We start from the raw sequence: 20957 nt of genomic DNA on the forward strand, positions 1-20957 counted from the left end.
AACAAGACTCAATAAAATCTAGAAGTAAGTATGTGTTGTCTTAACAATCCCTTTAAGCGTAGTCCTTCCTAGGAAATTCCTGGAAGGATACTGGTAACTGAGTTGCTCAGCAAAGAAGTAACTACGGTATGTGCTTATGATTTGCCGTATCGTATTCTCATACAGCAGATACTCTACTACCTTCTTTCCCTGCCGAGGCAGATAGAGAAAGGATATTCTGGTGCCTGGATCCTTGCACCTAGCCTGGAATGTTCCGCGCGCCGGACTGTTCCGCACGTAGAAAGGAGACTCGCTCCTGGAACGTTCCGCTTGCGTGGAAGGTCCCGTGCGCCCTGACAGTTCCGAGCGCCTACTAGACCCCTTTTAGAAAGAGCCTCTTGCCCGGAAACGTTCAATGGAAGCATCGTTCTGATTGCCACTCTACTGTAAGGCTCCTTGCTCTAGCCGTTCTGTTTTTCTGGCGCAATCTGCGCCAGGCTGGCGCTTCGTCTCTTTGAAGGCGCCTTGCGCCAAGAAAAATTTTCTAGAACGCGGCTCGCGCTAGTCTGTTAGCTGGAACGCGCCTCGCTGCTGGCTATAGGAACGTAGCTCACGCTAGCTTGCTGGAACGCGGCTTCCTGGCAGCGGCTGGCTCTTGCTCAGTGTTCTCTTAGTTTTCAGAGAACGCACTAGATCATCGCTCCAAACATACATTCTTCGTCTTTTCGGATGTAAGATGAAGAGACGCACTTTTTTAAGGTTTTGGATGCCGTTATCAATGGCTATCCTATTGGCAGTCTGGGACGTTCTACAGAACCTGCCGAGGGGGACGCCTGGACCGGTGGGGGGTTCTCCCTACCTTCCTGCGGCTGTCGACTTTCCTCCTCCACTGGGTCTGGGAGTTTGGAAGAGGTCTAGGCCTGGAAGCGCTACGGAGCCGATCAGACGCACCCTCCACTGCACTGGGAACACTATATTCACTTCTTACCTTTTTAGAGCTTGCCTTTTGAGCTCCATCCATTTATCTTCAAATTTGCACATATGAATTTGTAGATTCTGTGGAGTAAGAAGGTGATGAGGATGCAACAACTACTAGAATTGTCAATACTCTAACTGCTCGTTAGTACGAGAGCTCTTAAAAAGCTTCTAAAGGAAGCGTATCTAGTTATATGCTTTCTGACTTCCTAAAGTAGGAAGTTAGATCTTATATTTCCTTCTCAAGTTCTAACACTTATACACGTATTAGTGAAAAAAAAAAAAAAATCAATATTTCCCTTATTGCAAAATATAAGTGTCTACCGAAAAATTCGGTAGTTTCACGTAATATATTCTTCGAAATTTCGAAGCCAAATTCATTAAAAAGTTAATAAAAGCGTATGCCAAACCAAAGACCCAGTACTTCCCTGCAAAAGACAGCCCAGAAGGTCGATGGCGATGAAAAAACGAAAATCAAGTCAGGGAGGTAGCAACAACGTATGTTGACACTACCGCGACAGAGAAAAATCTGGTTCTAGAACGGTAATCGTTCCTATTCCTGCCACCCAGCGGCAGGGGCGGTAGATCACCTGACCTACCTGCAGCGTGTGCCGCGAAATTCGAATTTCTGTCGGGGACGACGGAGTCTATAGCTAAGTATATATCTGCTGGGTAAGTTCCATGTACAAAATTGCAGATTTCGACCATTTCGGATGAGTTAAATTTGACCGAATGTCGAAATTTTTATATAAATTTATTTTTTAGATATGCACATATTTCGGAGATGGAAAACGCTACAACCTTCACTTATTTTTTATTGTATTCTTCATGAATTTGCGCACATTTTGATATATGAAACTCTATAAAAATGTTCATTGTTATGATACAATAAAGTTTGTTCATACTTACCTGGCAGATATATATATATAGCTGTATTCTCCGAAGTCCGACAGAATTTCAAAACTCCCGGCACACGCAGTGGGCGGCCAGGTGGTTAGTACCCATTCCCGCCGCTGGGAGGCGGGATATCAGGAATCATTCCCATTTTCTATTCAGATTTTTCCAATACCACTGTCCCCTGAGGGGAGGTGGGGGTGGTGGGTTACTTTAATTATATATATCTGCCAGGTAAGTATGAACAAACTTTATTGTATCATAACAATAACATTTTGTTCATGAAACTTACCTGTCATGATATATATATAGCTGAATCCCACCATTGGAGGTGGGAAGGGACAGAATAGAAGGATTAGGAAACACCTCAAGTGCAGATGATTGACATCTGATTCCTTACCTGTTAGCATAGCTGACTTCTTGATTACTGTCACCGAAGTCTGCTTTTGCTTTACTAGAGTTGCCAACAAGGTAGTGACCTGTGTAGTTGGTGCGCTCTAGATGATCTGTCAACGGGAGCGTGACCACAATGTGACTAGACCATATTGACCATACTGTGAGGGCAACGAAGCTAAAACCACCACCTGACCTAACCTATCGAAGTTAGTCCCATAACTTCTAGGCTAACGAAAGGGAAAGCGCCTCAAGCGACCAACCCTTCAAAGTTAAAAGCACACCTATCCCTTTTCTATAGGATAGGATTCGTGCTGCTTCCTGCCTCCAATAATATTTCTACGGATATGTATGGTCCTAGCGACTCGCAGATCTCATATGTCGTCTTCACATCCCGTCGGGAGTGTGAAGCGAACACAGAGTTGCCTCGCTCAAACGTGGCACTCAGGATATTACTGAGTGTCATGCTCTGTTGAAATGCTTCCGAGGCCGCGCCCTCACCTCGTGAGCATTTACTTTAAAAGGTTTCAAATCTTTGTTCAAACATGACGAATGAGCCTCTTAGAAAGACTCCTTAAAAATAACGCCAGGGCGTTCTTCGACATGGGCAAGTCTGGTCTTTTTACGGAACACCGCAGATTGTCCGAATGACCTTGACTTTCTTTAGTTTTATCAAGATAAACTTGAGAGCCCCGACAGGGCACAGGACTCTCTGTGGCTCTTGCCCAATAATTTGTGCCATCCCCTTGATCTCCAGGCCTCTGGGCCAAGGGGGGTTAGACGGGTTTTCGTTCTTAGCAAGAACGGAAGGCTTAGAGGACACCGAATTATGTCCTCTAAAGCCAAAACCTCTGATGATGGCTAAAACCTCACTAACCCTCATTGCCGTAGCTAGAGTGGTTAGAAAATTAGCCTTTCTGGTCACGTGTATTAAGTTTACAGAAAGGAGAGGTTCGAAATGCTTTGACATCAAGAACTTCAGACTACGTCTAAGTTCCATCAAGATTTCCGCAGACCTCAAAGATCGTGAAGGGCTTTGTTGTTTGACAGATCCGAATCTCTGAGCCTAGAGGCCGTCAACAACATATTTCCGTATTCTACAATCGTTGGGACTGTTAGCTTTATCCCATAATTCAGACGGAAAGGGAAGACGGTTAAAGTAATTAAACAGAGGTGGAGGTGTAGGAGCAGTCATTCTTCCTGCACTATCTCCAGAATCGGCCCACTCCGATTGGTACACTGCAAAATATGCAGCACTGCTTTGCTTTGGCAATGAGACTTGTAATTAATCTTGAAAATCCTCTCGCTTCTCGACAGTCTGAACGCATCCAGACTCAGAGCGGAGAGGTTTAGGTACCTCTCGAAGTGAGGCTGTTAGAGTAGACCGATTCTCTCGGGAAGGGTCCTTGGAAAATGCCCTCTGAAGGACGTGACCTCTGCGAATCCAGCCTCTCGAAGGCCAACATGGGGCGATCAGCGTCTTTCTCGCTCCCTCTGACGCCAGCGATTATCTTATCAGATTTCCTAAGCTTTTGAATAGGGGAAAAGAGACTAACCAACTATCCCCATTCCATACTAATATTGATTGCGTTCTATTTGCTACCGCTCTCGAATCGAGAATAAGGGTAGCAACGTAGAGGAAGCTTCTTCGTCTTCAATATTGCGAAGAAATCTACGAAAGGACGTCTCCAACGTCCTCCACAACTCTCGACATACTTCTAAGCGAGGATTACTTCAGGACGTCAGTAGTTGCTGCCGCCGATCGAGAAGATCCGCACGGACGTGCAATAGTGTAACGAACCTCTTGAGGATCGTTACGTTTCCGTGCCTATGTCGATAACCATCTCTCTCTTCTTGGGATATGAGAGAGCTGCGAAATTATCTGAGATGATTTGGACCAATCGACCAAACACTCAACTCTTCGAGGAACTGGAGGCCCAACCAAATTGCTTCCAATTCTCTTAGATTATGTGCCAGGACCTCTGTACCTCTGTCCGGATGCCTGGCACCCTCTCGGTATCACCTGAGGTGATCGTCAACCCATTGAGAGATGTTTTAGAATTATTTCTAGATCTTTGATGTTATTTCAGTCTCCTGCAGGAAAAACTGTAGAGGTCTGAATTGCAGTCTATTCAGGGAAACAAGCTTCTCCAGCGAGGAAATGGTCCCCAGCAGACTCATCCATTCCCTCACTAAGCATGCTTCCTTCCCTAATAAGGCTGCGCTTTGCATAAGCAGGAGAGCATTATTATAGTGCTATGCCGCGGTAAACTCGTACAGAATTCTGTTACAGTGCGGTAAGCAGCGCTGAAAACAGGTCTAAGAGATATCTCTGTTGAAAATTTCTTAGCAATAGGAAGTCGTGTTTATTCATGATTACTAGAAATCCCCTCAACCCGAGGCGAAAGTCATGATTGTAGGGTAGAGATATGGTTCGTCAATCAATCCCGCGGGAGAGAGAGACGTAACCGACTGAGCTTAACAGCGAGCTACCTGATACTGAGTTGGTGACACTGTGACAGTCACAGGCAGCAGGCAGCAGCTTATGTTCACCTTCTCGCAGTCTTATGCCGAGTTGCCAGCTATTCTATTCATCTAAGGAATAGATTTTACATTATTTGAACAGAAACTCTCAAGTTGGCATATTTAAGCGAAACAAATTCGCTAAATAACAGAAGCTGATTTTGTGTTGTCGTAACATTACGCTTAATTAACCAAATGTTAAATCGGAAACTCCTGGAAAGTTGCCTGGAGTACGATTAAATATACTGCGTCATCCACAATGACAGCAACCTCTCGTCTCGCACTATTCTGCCTGAGTTACAGCTACTCTCTTCTACGAAGGAATAGGTTTGTTACTATTATCGATAAGGAAATTCTCAAGCAGGCATATTTAAGCGAAACATAATTCGCTAGATGCCGACGCTGAGTTAGTGTTGTTGTAACAATACCTTTAGCGTTGTCCTTACAGCGGAAACTCCTGGAAGTTTGAAGGAAGGACCGATTAAATACATTTACAATAACCGTTCTTTCGGTTGCCATCTGTAGAGGTAACCATGATATGCGTATATGACTTGAACCCTACATTAGTAATATGACGCAAAGATAAAATACGTAAGTATTGTAGTCACTTGAACATAAAATTCTCTACTTACATTCTTTCCTCGACGAGGAAGAGAGAGAGAATGGAAATTGACTGTCTTCGTTCTCTTTGCCAAGAGAACGAATTAACATTATTCGAATGGAGATCAAGTGAGAACCGAGGATCGAAAAGGACAGTTCAAGCTTCTTATGATATTGGACATAAGACTTCATGGACGTAGTCTACAAGTCTTTTTCCTGGAATGGAAGCCTTCCGACTAATGAATGAGAGCTCTCTCGAATTTTGTTAATGAGAGCTTATCCGCTTAAGCGATAAAATGTTATGAAGATCTTTGTCAATGAGAACTAACCCATTTACATGACAGAAAGTAATCCAGGAATTCGAGCATATAGTTTTCCCGATTCCCGCAGAAATCGAGGAAGGGGCAAGATTCCTAATCAGAGGGACTGGGCTTACGACAGGTAGGACCTTAATGTTCCCCTTTGGCAGCGCAGTCCCGAAAGTAGACGAGGCGTTTTATGACACCGAAATCTGCTTACAGTTTTTTCTGGAATTCATCAAGTCATGGATTCTATTGAACGCTCCCTTCGTAGAAAGCAAAGTAGACATCTGAAGAACGTCCTGGTAAGTGCTCTGCTGAGCGACATGACGTGTAGGATGCCGACCGTCTCAAAAAGCGTCCTCGCTAGCGTCCTGGCGAGCGTCCAGATGTGTAAGACATCGAGCGTCTTCCAAAAAGCTTATCAATGTTTATGACGTCGAGCGTCTTCCAGAGCGTCCTGATGAGCGTCTCTTCTTGTGTAGGACGTCGAGCATCGGCAAAAGCTTCCTCACGTCTCAATGCGTAGGACGTTGAGCATCTTCAAGAGGACGTCCTCGCGAGAGTCTTACGAGCGTATTGGTGCCTAGAACACCAAGGGCATCTCAGAGAGGATCTTGTCGAGCGCCCTGATGCATGAAAGGCCATAAGACTTGACCATACCGTAGACTTAAAAGTGAATTCTCTACTACATTCATCTTCTCACTAAGCATGTACTCTAATAAGCCATGCTTTCGTAAGACATGAGAACATTATATATATATAGTGTGCTGCGTTAGATTCCTTTTATAATGTTACCTACGGTAATCAGCATTGAAAGGCTGGAATATCTTTTCTTATTGAACGTTTTCGTTAGCAAAAGGCAGACAATATTTTATTTATGTTTGCTTAACTATCCCCTCAATCCGAGGCGCTAAGACCGCGATTGTAGGGGAGAGATACGGTTAGTCATTCCATCCCGCAGGACCGACCTCTCATGACTGAGCAATAGATGGTTACGCGTTGGTCTAAGCGATAGCAGCCCCTCCGTTAGCTGTCTGGCCTTACTCTTCCAGAGTTGCCAGCTACTCCATTCAATAAAGGAATCATAAAATTATTATCGAACTTCAGGAAGTTCTTTTATTAATGTATATTTAAGCGAAACAAGACTTCGATAAATCTAGAAGCTAATTAGGTATTGTCATAACAATCCCTTTAAGCGTAGTCCTTCCTATTGGAAAGTCCTGTAAGGATACTGGTAATAGAGTTGCACAGCAAAGAAGTAAACTACGGTATGTGCTTATGATTTGACCGTATCGTATTATCATACAGCAGATACTCTACTACCTTCTTTCCCTGCGAGGCAGATAGAGAAAGGAAAAAACTTTTACTATCTTCGTTCTTTTCGTTAATAGAACGATAGAAAGAGAATATATTTCCTTAAGGAAGGAAGTTAATCCCAGGGAAACTCTTTAAATCTTCGTAATTTCCTCATAAAATCGCGGAAGAGACAGAATTCCTGTTCATCTCTAGGGTTTACGGAAGGAAGTAGATATTTCCTATCCGCCATCATACCCAAACGTCGATAAGATTCTTATTAAGAAACCAAGGTTTCTCCCGTTACGTCTTGGTAAAAACTTCGACATGACTGTTGCTTATCAAAAATACGGAGGCGTCCCGAAAGCGTCCTCAAAAGCGTCCTGCCTTCGGGGAAGGGGAGCGCCGCTCATGAAGCGTGCTAGTCATAAGCCGATGTACGGTGATCGTCGTCCGGTACGAGTATTATGGACGTTCGCAACTCCTGACAAAGACGGCGGCCAGCTTGTGCGACATCTTGCGTCTCTGTCACGCTCATCGACACTTCCAGAAACGCACTCAAAAGGACGCCTTAGGGTACGCCTTCTTCCTTTTCACAGTAAGAATGATAAGGCGATCTGGGCGCTTAACAGCGTTCTTCCTATTTCCTTCTTCTTTCTCCCATGTGTTGGAAAGTCGTCAAATTGTTAAGGCGGCGATTACAATCGCACGACAATAGAGAGAGGACGTGAAGCGTCCTCCTCAATAAGCTTCTATTTAAAGGGGCGCGAGTCCTTCCGAGAGCTCCAACCCCTGTACGGGAGGACGCCTCAGAGGACGAGAAGCAATCCTTCAGGATTCGTGCACGTGCACGATCTTGGCAGCCTGAGAAGCGTCTTCAGGTCTTGCCGAAGGGACGCCAGATCGGTGGGGGTTCCTCGTAATAAATCCTTCGGCTTTCGACATGCCCTCTCCCTGGTTTTCTGGGAGTCCGACAGAGGTCTAGACCTAGAGGCATTATAAGGCCGATCTGACGCCCCTCCACAACACTAGGGGCAAAATCAACATCACTACACTCACAAACAACCTGATTGGAGAGCGAGCACTTTTTCAAGCTTACTTGATGTAATCCACCATAATAGAAAGGGCATTACTTCTCACAGAACTTCCTCTAGGCCCGTTAAGCCATACCACAGGGTTAGGCAAAACCCAAAAATAAAGTCTACTGGAGGTTAGTAGGTTCATTATCCTAACTTCTGTTACTGTGGAGGAAGACCTCCTGATTCTATCACGCTCTAATTTGCGTACATACGAATCATACGTCTCTTTCGGAATCAGTCAACATTACACTAATTACATTGATCTTTTCAACAAAGAAAACATGTAACGTCATGTATACTAAGCGAGTGTCTACCGAAGGTTTCGGTAGCCTCCCCTTACCCGTTGCAGACAACAAAGTCTGGAACTAGGCTAACTAGATTCAGACATCATATGCAATGAAAAAATTTTAATTAATTTATGATAGCGTATGCCTAGCCACAAATCCAAGTCAATCATTCAAAAAAATAAGTAGGATACTTAAGCGGCTAATGAAGTTTCAAAATCCTAGGCGGTAGTGGAAACAGGTGTTTTCACTACCGCGACAGAGAAAAATCTGAATAGAAAATGGGAATGATTCCTGATATCCGCCTCCCAGCGGCGGGAATGGGTACTAACCACCTGGCCGCCCACTGCGTGTGCCGGGAGTTTTGAAATTCTGTCGGACTTCGGAGAATACAGCTATATATATATATCTGACAGGTAAGTTTCATGAACAAAACGGCTAATATGAAAAGGAGCAAATATTAGGATAATGTGATGTACGTATTTCAGAGACTTGCGGCCGCGAATCGGCGAGCGGAGTGAAGGTAAATATATTTTTTGAAAAAAAAAAAATTCACCATAAAAAATTCACAATATTTGTTCTAGAGACTTCAAATTTGTTTCAAAATGAAGAAAAATGACGGAATATTACTAGGCCGTAAGAGTTTTAGCTTACAATTGTGTTTTTCAACTATTTCGGTAGTCAAATTTGACCGAACGTGATTTTTTTTCTATTTATCGAGATTTATAGCAAAATATTTCAAAAAAAGAGAAAAGCTACAACCTTCAATCATTTTAGTTGTATTCTACATGAAATTGCGCACATTTTCATATACAAAACTTATGTAACAGCTAATTTTAAATGGTGCAAACATTCGACAATCACACAAAAAAATTCTGATTTTTTCGGAAGAGTTACCCCGCGGACGTAAGGAAAATGTTTTTTTTTTCATAAATTCACCATAAATCGAAATATTGTGCTAGAGACTTCCAAGTCGTTGCAAAATGAAGGTAAATGATTGAATATTACTAGAATATAAGAGTTTTAGCTTACAATTGCGTTTTTCGACCATTTCAGTAGAGTCAAAGTTCACGAAAGTTGAAATTTTTGCACTTAACGTTATTTTATATTAAAATAAAATTTTCGAAACTGATAAAAGCTACAACCATGGGTTGTTTTTTGTTGTATTGTGCATGAAATTGCGCACATTCATATATAAAACTTCATGTAACGGCAAATTTAAAAGGGTGCAAACATTAGGACAATCGCACGAAAAAATTTATCGGAAGAGTTATCGCACGAACGTAGGGAAAAAGTTTTTTCATAAATTCACCATAAATCGAAATATTGTGCTAGAGATGTCCAATTTGTTGCAAAATGAAGGCAAATGATTGAATATTACTATAATATAAGAATTTTAGCTTACAATTGCGTTTCTCGACCATTTCGGTAGAGCCAAAGTTGACCAAAGGTTGAAATTTTTGCACTTATCGTATTTATATGAAAATATTTCAAAAAAAGTGATAAAGCTACAATTATGAGTATTTATTTGTTGTATTTTACATGAAATTGCGCACATTTTCATATATAATACTTCATGTAAAGGATAATTTAAGATGGTGCAAAAATTATGTCAAAGTGACGAAATAATTTTTGAGATGTGTCACTGATACTTTTTAGTGCGATAAGAAAGAAATTCGCGCTTGCGCGCCTGCGTAGCGATTGTAACAAAACAACGCCTGATCCGTGAACTCCCAGCATCCCCCAAGGCGCGTGATTCAAAGTTTTCGGCTGGTAGGCCTATAAGTATTTTTCCTCGCGAATTTTTAAAAAAACTTTTTTGAGCCGACGTATGATACGTCCAATCGGCATACGGGAGACATTTTGACTCGACGTTTAATACGTCCAATCGGCGTAAGAGGGTTAAGATATATTTCTATGAAAAAATAAAACAAGACTTTAAAACACCTGAACGGTGTTCATCATCAGTGTAACATTAAAATGTAAATGGAGAGGGTAGTTTCCTCCTGAAGAGCATATAAAAAGGTGGGCAGGGTGAGAAAACAACAGCCCATCATCGAAGCGCCGGTTCGAACATTAAGTAATTCCAAACTGAACAGGCAGTTGATATTTGAATATATTGATAAATAAACATAGTACACAAAAATTCTCTCGTCTGAGAGAGAGAGAGAGAGAGAAGAGATGAAGAGAGAGAGAGAGAAGGATGGAGGAGGAGAGAGAGAGAGAGAGAGAGAGAGAGAGAGAGAGAGAGAGAGAATTATTATTTTTATTATTTAATGTTATTTAATTTACACATAAAAGCTTGAAAACTTACAAATTACATAAAAAAATTGAACAAAACCTAAATTGAACAAAAGCTTTGCAGGGTTTCTCCAGGATTTGAAAACGTTGCATTTTCGTGTTTGTGAAATACTTGCAAATGATAGTTAGATCCCAATGAAAAGCTTCTACTATTGTGAATTCGAGCAACTCAAATCACATAAGACTGAGGCATTACTGTATGCATACAGTGGACACCCTGTATTCACAGGGGTTAGGTACCACAACCACTCAAGATTACCGAAAATCCAGGATACATTCGAACCATTCTAAAAATGCTTATAACTGTGTATTTTAATAGCTAGAACACCAAATACTCTCTAAAAATGCTTAAAACTGCCTATTTCTATGTTATTTTTGTGACTAAATAGATCTTTTATGATTAAATGTATTCAGTCATAAAAATAACATGAAAATATAGTAATCAATTAATTTTTTTCAATGAAAAAGTCTGTGAATAACAGAATCCACGGTTACCAAACTGCAAATAAGCAGGGATCCACTGTACTGAAAATACCATTATAACTTCATTGGTCAAAAAGAACAAATAATGTCAACTTACCATTTAACAGCAAGGTTTTGTACTTCTCCATTCTTGTCCTCCAAAAGCTTCAAAAGCATTTTTACAACCTTCCGCTCAGAATCATCATCCAGTTTTATAGAGTCTTTCTGAAGTTCTGTCATCAAATCATTGGTAGCCATAAATCGATAGTCCTTATCTGTACTCGTCATCTGTAGGGTGAAATTGCAGCATTAAAAATCTAACATTCAAAATATGTTTGTTTTCATGGTATACCTCACTAACATACCTGAAACAACTCTACAATAAAAATATACCTGCAATTACACTGTGCAGATCTATGATTTAAAAAACATATCCCATCTATCTTCTACTCTACTCTTACAAGTAAAATCTATTTCACAAACCATTCTTATATCAATATATGTTCCTACACGATATACAAACCCTCGGTCCTTTACAATGGTTATTGCTTACTATGAAGCTGGAAAATAGCTGTTAAAACTCTTGAACAAGGTGGTTAGGCAGTACGTAACCACCATCAGTTAGGTGGGAAGATCCGCCTGCTTGGATGTAAACATCCCACTTTTCTTTCAGCTGTCATGCAAGTTTTCATGAGCTCTTGCTTGACTGTTGTTAAACTTGCTTTTTCCCAGTGGGATCTTTCCTTTTACTGTTTCATATATTGAATATACATACTGTGTTTGATATTTACAGTGTCCCTCCCATATCCATGAGGGATGTGTACCAGACACCTTCCCCCCCACAAATAGTTGAAAGCCCTATAAAAATGCTTAAAACTGCCTATTTTGTTAGTTAAAACTCAAGAAATACCCACTAAATTTTTTAAACGTACCTGGTTTTTTAATAGTTTTATCATACAGTGCTTTTTATGATGAAATTTTATTGAAAAAAAAAAAAGAAGGAATTTGTGGTTATTTGTCACAGAATAATATCATGAATGGAAGAATTTCAACGAAAAATGGGGGTATATGTTCCAAAGAGAAATCCGCAAATATACGTATGAGTCCGCGAATCCAGTGATCGAATACTAGGGTTCACTGTATTAATATTCAAGCCCAGTAGTACTGTGATAGCCTTGCAACGCCTTAACCCAGCATATGTCTCGAGGCCTGAGGCAAGGGTGTACCATACACCCTTATCACATCCTCACAAATTTTGATATTAAGTGCCCAACAGTAAGTTGACTGGTTATCTAATATGACATTTGCGCTTCTGCTGTACGAAAATTTAGTGGGAAAAAACTTTAGTGTTCACCCTCTGTTTTTCTCTACAATTATTCTTTCCTTTCGGTGTTTTCTCTTTCGGGAAAAATGTCTCCCTCACCATCTCCGCTCACTTGTCAAGCATGGAAGGCAGAAGGGCAGTGCCCTTTGGGAGACAAGAGGACTTTCTTTCTATTAATCATATTTTTTTTTCTTCAGGCTAACAGTGAGCAGTCATAGAACACAGCATTATATTGTTGGTTATCATAACCCTCGGGAGTGTATCTGCGACATTCCATGCTGCGGCACTGATCCCTGTATGTGTGTTCAGTTACACTTGTTGTGCCACATGTTAATTTCCTACTGTTGTCCTGACGACCTCCCACGGGACAGCTTCTAACACCTGCTGCTGATGTCTGATCATCATCCTGTAGAAGAAGCACTGTGGAAGAACGTTGTCCTCCACTGCCCATCCCTTCCTTTTCTGAGACTCGAGGAGGTCCCTTCAGCCAAAGAAGAGGAAGGCTGCTTCTCCCCCCAACTAAGAAGTCGCCTACTACAGGATTTCTAGGGGGCTGCCTCCTCCCGAGTAAGCAATAGGTTATCTCGTCAGGTCTTCCAAACCTTCCGGCTTGGGAACTGATTTGCATGCTCCTGGGTTTTGGGCATCGAGAGCTGTGGGGGCGCAAGCTTCAGTTTGCATCCCTGCAACCAGTCTAGAGGTTCGCCTCTAGACGGGAGCTGTGTCGGGTGGTCGTTGCCAGTTGTTCAAAGTGGTCATGTTTCTAAAGATTCATGAGCATCCCGAACTGTTGACGGAGAGACCTCTAACCGTACCTGTTCAGGCACAGGGCTAAGCACAGGGCTGGAGAAAGGGCGAGACATCCAGGTGTTTCATCTCTTCCTGCAACACGACAGCTAGCACTCGCTGAGTACTCAGCAGGTTCCCACCTGGTGCCTTGATTCTGAGGATTTGAACACCTGGAGAAGTGGGGAAAAGTTTCCCTTTGAAAGCTCTACAGAACTTCTAAGGGAATGCATCTCTCTGAGGTGGCAGTGGTTTTCTGTGGATCGTCCTACCCTTGGGGATGGGACCCAATTTGCATTCTTCTATGGGGTCTTGCATTTTTGGGAGCAAAGTAGTGTGCCTTCTATTCAATCGCACTTTCAATCCAGTTCTTAGATGTCTGCATCTAAGACTGGTTCTGTGCCTGTTCCTCCTCGACTTCTTCGGAAGTCGGCCTCCTCGACTTCTTCGGAAGTCGGAAGTCGAAAGAGGAGCACTCCCCATGATCGTTCTTACGAGATTCAGTCATCTCGCTGAGCATTTGAATTCCTTGGAACTTATGGTGCTCACCGAGTGCTTGGTTTCTTGTGGTCTTCAAGCACTCAGGTGAGATTAGACACTTCTGATGATTGTTCTTAAAAAATTCGGGAGACTCGCTGAGGCTTGAATTCCTTGGAATTTATGGTGCTCACCGAGTGCTTGGTTTCTTGTAATTTCCGAGCACTCAGGCGGGACTGAGTGCTTGAATTCATTAGAATTTCTGGTGTTCGCTTTGCACTTGGGTTCTTTGGAATAGTGAGTGTTCGGAGGGCGAGAGATGGCACCCCCAGTGATTGTTCTTACAGGATTCGGGAGACTCACTGAATGCTTGAATTCTTGGGAATTCTGAGCATTCAGGCGAGACAAGACACTCCCCATGATTGAGTCAGGAGTCTTGATGAGAGCTTGAATTCATCATAAGTACTGGTACTCACCAAGCGTTCTGATTCTTTGGAATCATGAGTGCTCGGAGGGCGAGAGAATTCTTTACCAGCACAGGGGAGTTCGCTCTCCAGTCTGGTGTGGGTACATGAAGAAGTGCCGAGACACTTAGATGTTTCAACACTGCCTGCCAACACTTTCTTGAGTGTGTGGTCAGGTTCCATCCTTGTGTCTTGGATCTTAGGGTCTGAGCATGTACTACAGCAGACGCAGAATCTCACTTGTACTTTTTCTTGAGGGGCTTCGGCCTTAAAGGAGATTAGTGAACGTGGGAGGAAGCAATAGCTCTTAGCTGACGATTACCACTCAAAGTTGCGTTGTTGTGATCTGCTCAGCTCACTTGATTTGGCTCAACCTGTCTGGATTGGCCAAATCGAATGCTCAGCTCTGTCTGAGTGAACTTTCTACTTTTCTCATCATACATTGATGATCGGCCCAAGCTACCACTCCTGTTGGTTCTTCTAGAAGGACAGGTAGAGTGCCCCTTTTTCTTACCTGGTCACCAGACCCTCTCGCTTTTGCCACGAGGTATAAGGTGGACAGGGAGAATTCCGTTGAGTTCACCAGACTCTTAATGTACAAACCTCTATGGATATTGTGCATCCAAAAATCGGTGCTGGAGAGACATCTCACTGTCCTGATTCTGGCGCAGGACAGGAGAATGGCGCAAGTCAGACAGTGATATGGCCTCGCCTGTCAACACTAGCATTGGTGTTGCTACAGATTCAATGAAGAAATGCTTGTCTCGAGACAAAACATCAAGAAATTCTGAGAAGAGGTCCTCTGTGCAGTCCTCTTCATGTAAGGTTTTGACCTTGGAGATGACTGATGCATGGCATAAAAAAAGTGAGAACCTCTTCTCTGTCTTCAGAAGGTGAAGACACTTTCCTAGACTTACATTGCCATTATCACCTCAAGCTGATGATCGCATGCAAACCGACCCCTCCTACTGGTTCCACCAGCAGGGCGATGAGAACATTCAATCCTCCTCTCCTGTTCCCTCTACTTCCTGGGTTACACTGGATACGGCAAGGCGAATAAGAGGAACTCTACAGAGATTTCTACCCAGACTTCAGCGAAGGCCTATGTTCCTGGTTCAGTCTTAGGAGCTCACCAGACACAGGGGCCTAGGCCTCTGGATGGCATTTGAGTCTCGTTTAGGGGACACAAGCCCTTGTGAGAATCATCAGACAGAATTTTAATTTTCAAGACTGCATCTTGTCTCTCTCCAGCACTGGCGAAGAGGATAGCTGATTTGCATAGATCGTCTTCAATATCACCCTTCAAAAGGCAGGTCTCATTTCGCTCGAGTGTTTGCAGATCATAGAAGACCAGAACACTCCTAGAGTGCTAGAAATTCCAAGGAACTCCAGCGCTCGGCAAGGCTACTGAATTTGTCAAACGATTATCAAGGAAGGGTCCCTCTTCAAATAATATGCACTTGGGGCTCTCAAAATGTAGACCCCACAGGGGACTGCTAATTGGAATCTGTCCAAAGGACAGAAAGAGCCAGGGAGAGAACAGACTCCAGGTGTTCTCCTTGATAGAAGATCCTTCTATCAGCATGAAGATATCCAATCATCCACTGCAGTGATCTATTATTGCTCACTGTTAGCCAGTAGAGGGAAGAAAATATGAACATAAAGGATACTCCTCTCGCATCCAAGGGTACTGCTCTCCGGAATGGGAGGAGCTTCCTCAACCAGCCAGGCAGGTTTACCCGCCTAACAGATGGTAGTTACTGCCTAACCACCTTGTTCAAGAATTTAACAACCATGTTCGAGCTTCACCGTAAAGTCATTCCTAGCGTAAAGGACCGTAGGTTTGTATATCGTGTAGGAACAACTATCTGTTCCATTTTAAATCATCATTGACCAAAGCTATACTAAAATAATTGGTAGATCTAGCTAATAACTATGTGGCAGGTATTTCTTTCGAAATTGCAGTTTCCCATATTTTTTTTTTTAACAATTTACTTAGTTTTTAGGGGTCGGCTGTAATTAACCAGTAATTTACCTTAGAAATCTACCCTATGGTAAGGAGCATCCATTGGGAAAGTGGGGTTTTGGGTGGGGAAGGCCACAGGAGGAATTATTACCCCAGAATTTTATCCCATGGTAAGGGGGACCCATGGGAAAGCGAGGTTATGGGTGGGGTACCACCCTTTAAACATTGCTAACCTTCAGTAACCCCAGTGGTGAGCATGCACAGCGCAATATTACCTCTTGCTAGTACACAACCCTTCTTGCCAAGAATCTTTAAAATTACGCACTACAGCTAAGCCAATTTTTTTCACATTAGTTAACTACAAGTTACAGTCTACTTAACACAGCGATCTTTTTATTCTTAAAGCCGCTGAATTTTCCCAATTGAATGTGATTATAGGTCTATTAATTAACGTGATTTCAGTTTATATAATTTTTCAATGTGAACATTGAGTTTTTGCCTACCCTATATATGAGGAATGAATGAAGACTTATGTGTTCATTACTTAAGGTAAGTGCTTTTGTGATTTAGTCATTGTTCAAACCTTATTCTTGCTTTTACCTTGGAAATTGATTTTTCCTGCTGCTGAAGTAGAAGTAGTCATTGTTGATCAATTGATATTTACATTTAGGTCTCTCTATCTAACACCCCCACCCCTTCTTTGCCAACTTGTACCTTCTACATACCCCTCGGGCCCCCTACCCCATCATTCCTCAGCCGCTCCCTTCCATGGAACATATAGCTCCTTGAGGGTTTGCATATCTGGGAGAGCTTGTTAAAATTCAATTCAATACTGGAGGCCACACAAGACTGGTTATATTAACAGGGCAAATCAGTGAAAACTAAATCCTGAGCAGATGCCTAATGGGAGATCAGGCAGGAGTGTGAAATCTGACAGTGAAAAATGACCAAACCTAACCTTTCCTAGAATGATGTGTCCTGACCCAACCAGACCTTACCTTCCTAACCTGACTTGGGATTATATTTCCATTTGGACACGATAACCTAACCAAAACAACCTTCACCCTGAGCTAACCAGAGCTTACCTTCCTGACTTAGGGTGCCACCGTGCCATGCCCTGACCTGGCCTGGGGGCTTTGCCCCACTGGACCCCTACAAAGTAACAACATTGAGCACATCGACTGTCCTAGGCTACCTCTTTATAGTGGTAGGTTCAAATTACCTACATCTACCTCAGCCTCACTCTTCTGCATACTACCCCAAATTCCAAAATATTACCAAACTTGTACACAGCTTCCTTTTTAATTTACTCACATCCAGATTCAAAGCAAGAGTTCTTACGCTGTAGCAAACAGTAGGAGAATTCAACCGCTAAACTTCATTGGGTATTACAATTGCCAAACTGACCAAACCTAACATTTCCTAGAATGATGTGTCCTGACCCAACCAGACCTTACCTTCCTAACCTGACTTAGGAAACCTTGCTCTGATTTATCATATTTCTGTATATTAGACTTGGTAACAAGAAACCAGAAAAAAAATAGCATTATCTAAAGCTTTGCTACAATAGAAGGCACATCAGCTAAATGTAATTACAACAATCATAAAACTTTACCATTTGGACTTCATGCTGCCAATTCAAGATCTCAAGGAAGCTGGGTATTAATTCAATAAATAATGGCATTCGCTTGTTCCTTACAGGCATTACATTTAATTATATAGAATTTATGTAGATCTGGAGTACAGAGCTCTGTTGTTTCATTTCAGAAACCAAAAATTGGTTGCTCAAGGGCCATCACTTTGCAAACTCTTAGCCTGACATTCCAATGCTTTGTATATTGCCTAGGTTACTATATAGAAGTATTTCACTGGTGCCAGGATATTTTTGAACAATTTAAATGGCAGCATGTAATGATTCTTGGCGGTACAACAGTCAAGTAGTGAGATCCAGGTGTGAAAATTATCATTTTTTTGTAAAGTTTTTCTGTATTTATTTGATTCTGATAGGATGGCAATAAGAAGTAAAATGAAGTTACAGTAATCCAAGTTTAGGGGTCCACAGTCACTGCATTACATAAAGTCACATCAAGATCAGCAAAATGATTTACCAAATATGTATTGCATCACAGAAGACAATGAGAAAATAGTTGATCTGCTTGCAGAAACAGATTGTACAAAAAAAAAAAAAAAAATAAAAAAATAAATAAAAAAAAAAAAAAAAAAAAAAAAAAAAAAAAATAAAAAAAAAAAAAAAAATGGGATAAAGGGGGGGAACTAAATAAACCAAAATGTCTTTGGGGATAGAGACCCATTGAATTTTGAAACAATCTTAAATCTCTGCTTCTGTAATCAAATAAACTGCTCACTTTTTCAGATTTAACCCACAAGGTGCGGCGCGTCGCTAAAATCGACGCTTTACATGCTGCAAAAGGACGACGTCAATATGATTGACGCTTTATTTTCAAATATCGCAATTAATTTAGCCCCTCCCCTTAGCTCTGTTTCAGTGACGTCAACAGTCTAACCAGCCGTTCAGCTCATTCTTGGACATAAAGATGCAAGATTTCTCTTAATCATTGGTATCAAAATAGCATAATTGTAAACCTTCTGTCAACCCCGGGGGGCAGGACCAGGGAGGCTTTCATATCTTGAATTTACAATGTTCGAAATTTATATATATATAAATCTTTGTTTATATTGTAAATTTTGGTGACAATGGCTTTTGATGATGATGCTTGTTCTTTTCAATCAAATACTGATATAGAGACATAATTATAGCGACAGTGATGATAGTAATATAGGTTTAAAAGTAAGTTTTGGTTTATAAGTAAGTTTGCATATGTCCGTTAACATATACACACATATACACCGATTCAACCAATTAATAACTGCTATATATATTTTGCAATTTTATAGGTGTTTCTTGAATAGCTAAAGAGTAATATTGTCAAGAAAAAAATGTGAAATTATCTCAGAAAATACGGCATAAAGAATTCCAAAACTAAAATGCATTCTTTGAAAAGAAAGTTTTCTTTCCAAAATATATTAGTTTTAAATATCAATTTTCTAAATATCTTGTATTTCATTTTTTATTATTAATCCGCGAAACAAGGAGAATACAACCATGTATAACATTAGGGGATGTTAAAAAATGAGCAAGAAAATATTGGTTCCATTACTGATATTGCTAATGCATAATATTGCCGTCGTCCTTTGGTAACAACCACCTAACACCTCTTGGGTTAACAAAAAAGTGGCTGCTAAAAGACAAGAGCCCATGCCAGGTTCCTATGTGCTCATTGCACAAACAATTGTGGGCACACTACACTATTCACGTCAGGTGCAGAGCTTAAGTTCCTTTGTTTTTTTACAACCTCTACCTGTGTAAGCAGATAAACTGCTAATTTTTTTTTTTTGCAAATAATAATACTTATGTTTGCATATCTGTCAAAAGAAGAAAATGAAAATAGGAAAGAAAACTTAAACAAACACAAGGGAGCAGTGAATTTGGACCCCTAAACTGTAGGAGTACACAATCTAAATGGCAGCATATTACTATGATTCTTAGCGTAGCAACGCTCAGGTAGAGAAATGAAAATGAAAATTATAATTGATTTATAACATTTTGGTAATTCTACAGAATAGTTCCACACGGACTGCAAGGAATGTAACCGTGGATACGAAATCCACTAGGGATTGGGGCGTCCAATGTATTTAGCCGTGTTTAGTACTAGCCCCCGGGGGTAAATTACAGTAGTCAGAATAAATATTACTTAAGATTCTTGTTTAGGAGGTAAAACTGTATAGATAACCGCAACTGCCATGGTCTAGGCTGCCGAGGAATAATACTATAGATCTACCACCATTTTTCCTATATTTGCTTGTTTGATAGGATGGGAGTAAAAAGCAAAATGAAGTGGCTTTGATAGTTCAATTAGCTAGTGAGATCAACTGGAGAGGAGCAAGCTAAGCCTGCTTCATATTGCCTAGGTGTTGGAGAGATCCCTTGCTAACCCAACGGTACGACAGTAGCCTTTTCACCCTGGATGGGATAGGCCATGTTTTCTTAAGGTATATTAGCCTATAGTAGATTTTCAATTCAAAATCATACAGCAATATAGGTATTCAAGGTCAGTAAAGGCTAGTTGCCTGGCTAGTATCGTCGATAGACAATAGACTTTCCCGAGTCCCTTTAACTACCTGTGTAGGTAGGTATTCCAGGCTACCCTCCTTCACGTCAACTCCTGTTGATTACTAAGGGTTACCTACACTGTTATTCATCTGCCTGACCATAAACCTCTAATGTCAAACGATCCCTTGTGCCATGAGAGGCGATTACGTAACGAGGAGATGCGAGCGGGGGGATTATTTACGGATGTAATGAACGTAAATGATGACAATACTTCATTGGACCTTCAAGAAGTGTACGAAGGGGGTCAACCCCTCGTGCCCTTATTTAAGATTGCTAAACCCTATTGACCTCGCTAACAACACAACCTCTTAGTGGGTTTACTACCTTCTCGAGAAGATTGGCGATGTGGTAGGAAACACTCGCCATTTTTAAGAGAGTTTCACTTCGAATGTTTAAAAGAATCTAATAGAGTCACAGCTCTCCGACCTCTTCTTTCTTGATGCCGATGACATGCGTTTCTCAATAAAAACTGGCTGCTTAAATATTCTAGGAAAAAATAAGAGGTTAGTCTCTCACTAAATGAATATGAATGATTAATAATAGATCCAAATTGCATATTTTTATCCTATGTAATAATATTTTTCTTTATTTTTATAGTTGCATTTCTTGAATCCACAACAAACACATGTTACTGAACACATCCCCGGGAAATTCAATTACAGT

General features: G+C 41.3%; 1 protein-coding gene across 2 annotated transcripts in view; it reads right to left on the minus strand.

Annotated features, from left to right (window-relative positions):
• Positions 1–20749, minus strand: part of LOC135203205 (cullin-associated NEDD8-dissociated protein 1-like) — a 123733-nt gene extending 102984 nt beyond the window's left edge. For both annotated transcript variants that reach the window (XM_064232956.1, XM_064232957.1), the window contains exons 1-2: positions 20619–20749; positions 11204–11373 (exon numbers count right to left, since the gene is read on the minus strand). In XM_064232956.1, coding sequence (XP_064089026.1) covers positions 11204–11373; positions 20619–20660 — 212 coding nt within the window. In that variant the 5' untranslated portion in view covers positions 20661–20749. The remainder of the gene's footprint in view (positions 1–11203; positions 11374–20618) is intronic.
• Positions 20750–20957: the final 208 nt, after the last annotated feature.

Source organism: Macrobrachium nipponense, chromosome 33, assembly GCF_015104395.2.
Source record: "Macrobrachium nipponense isolate FS-2020 chromosome 33, ASM1510439v2, whole genome shotgun sequence".
NCBI classification, from domain to species: domain Eukaryota; kingdom Metazoa; phylum Arthropoda; class Malacostraca; order Decapoda; family Palaemonidae; genus Macrobrachium; species Macrobrachium nipponense.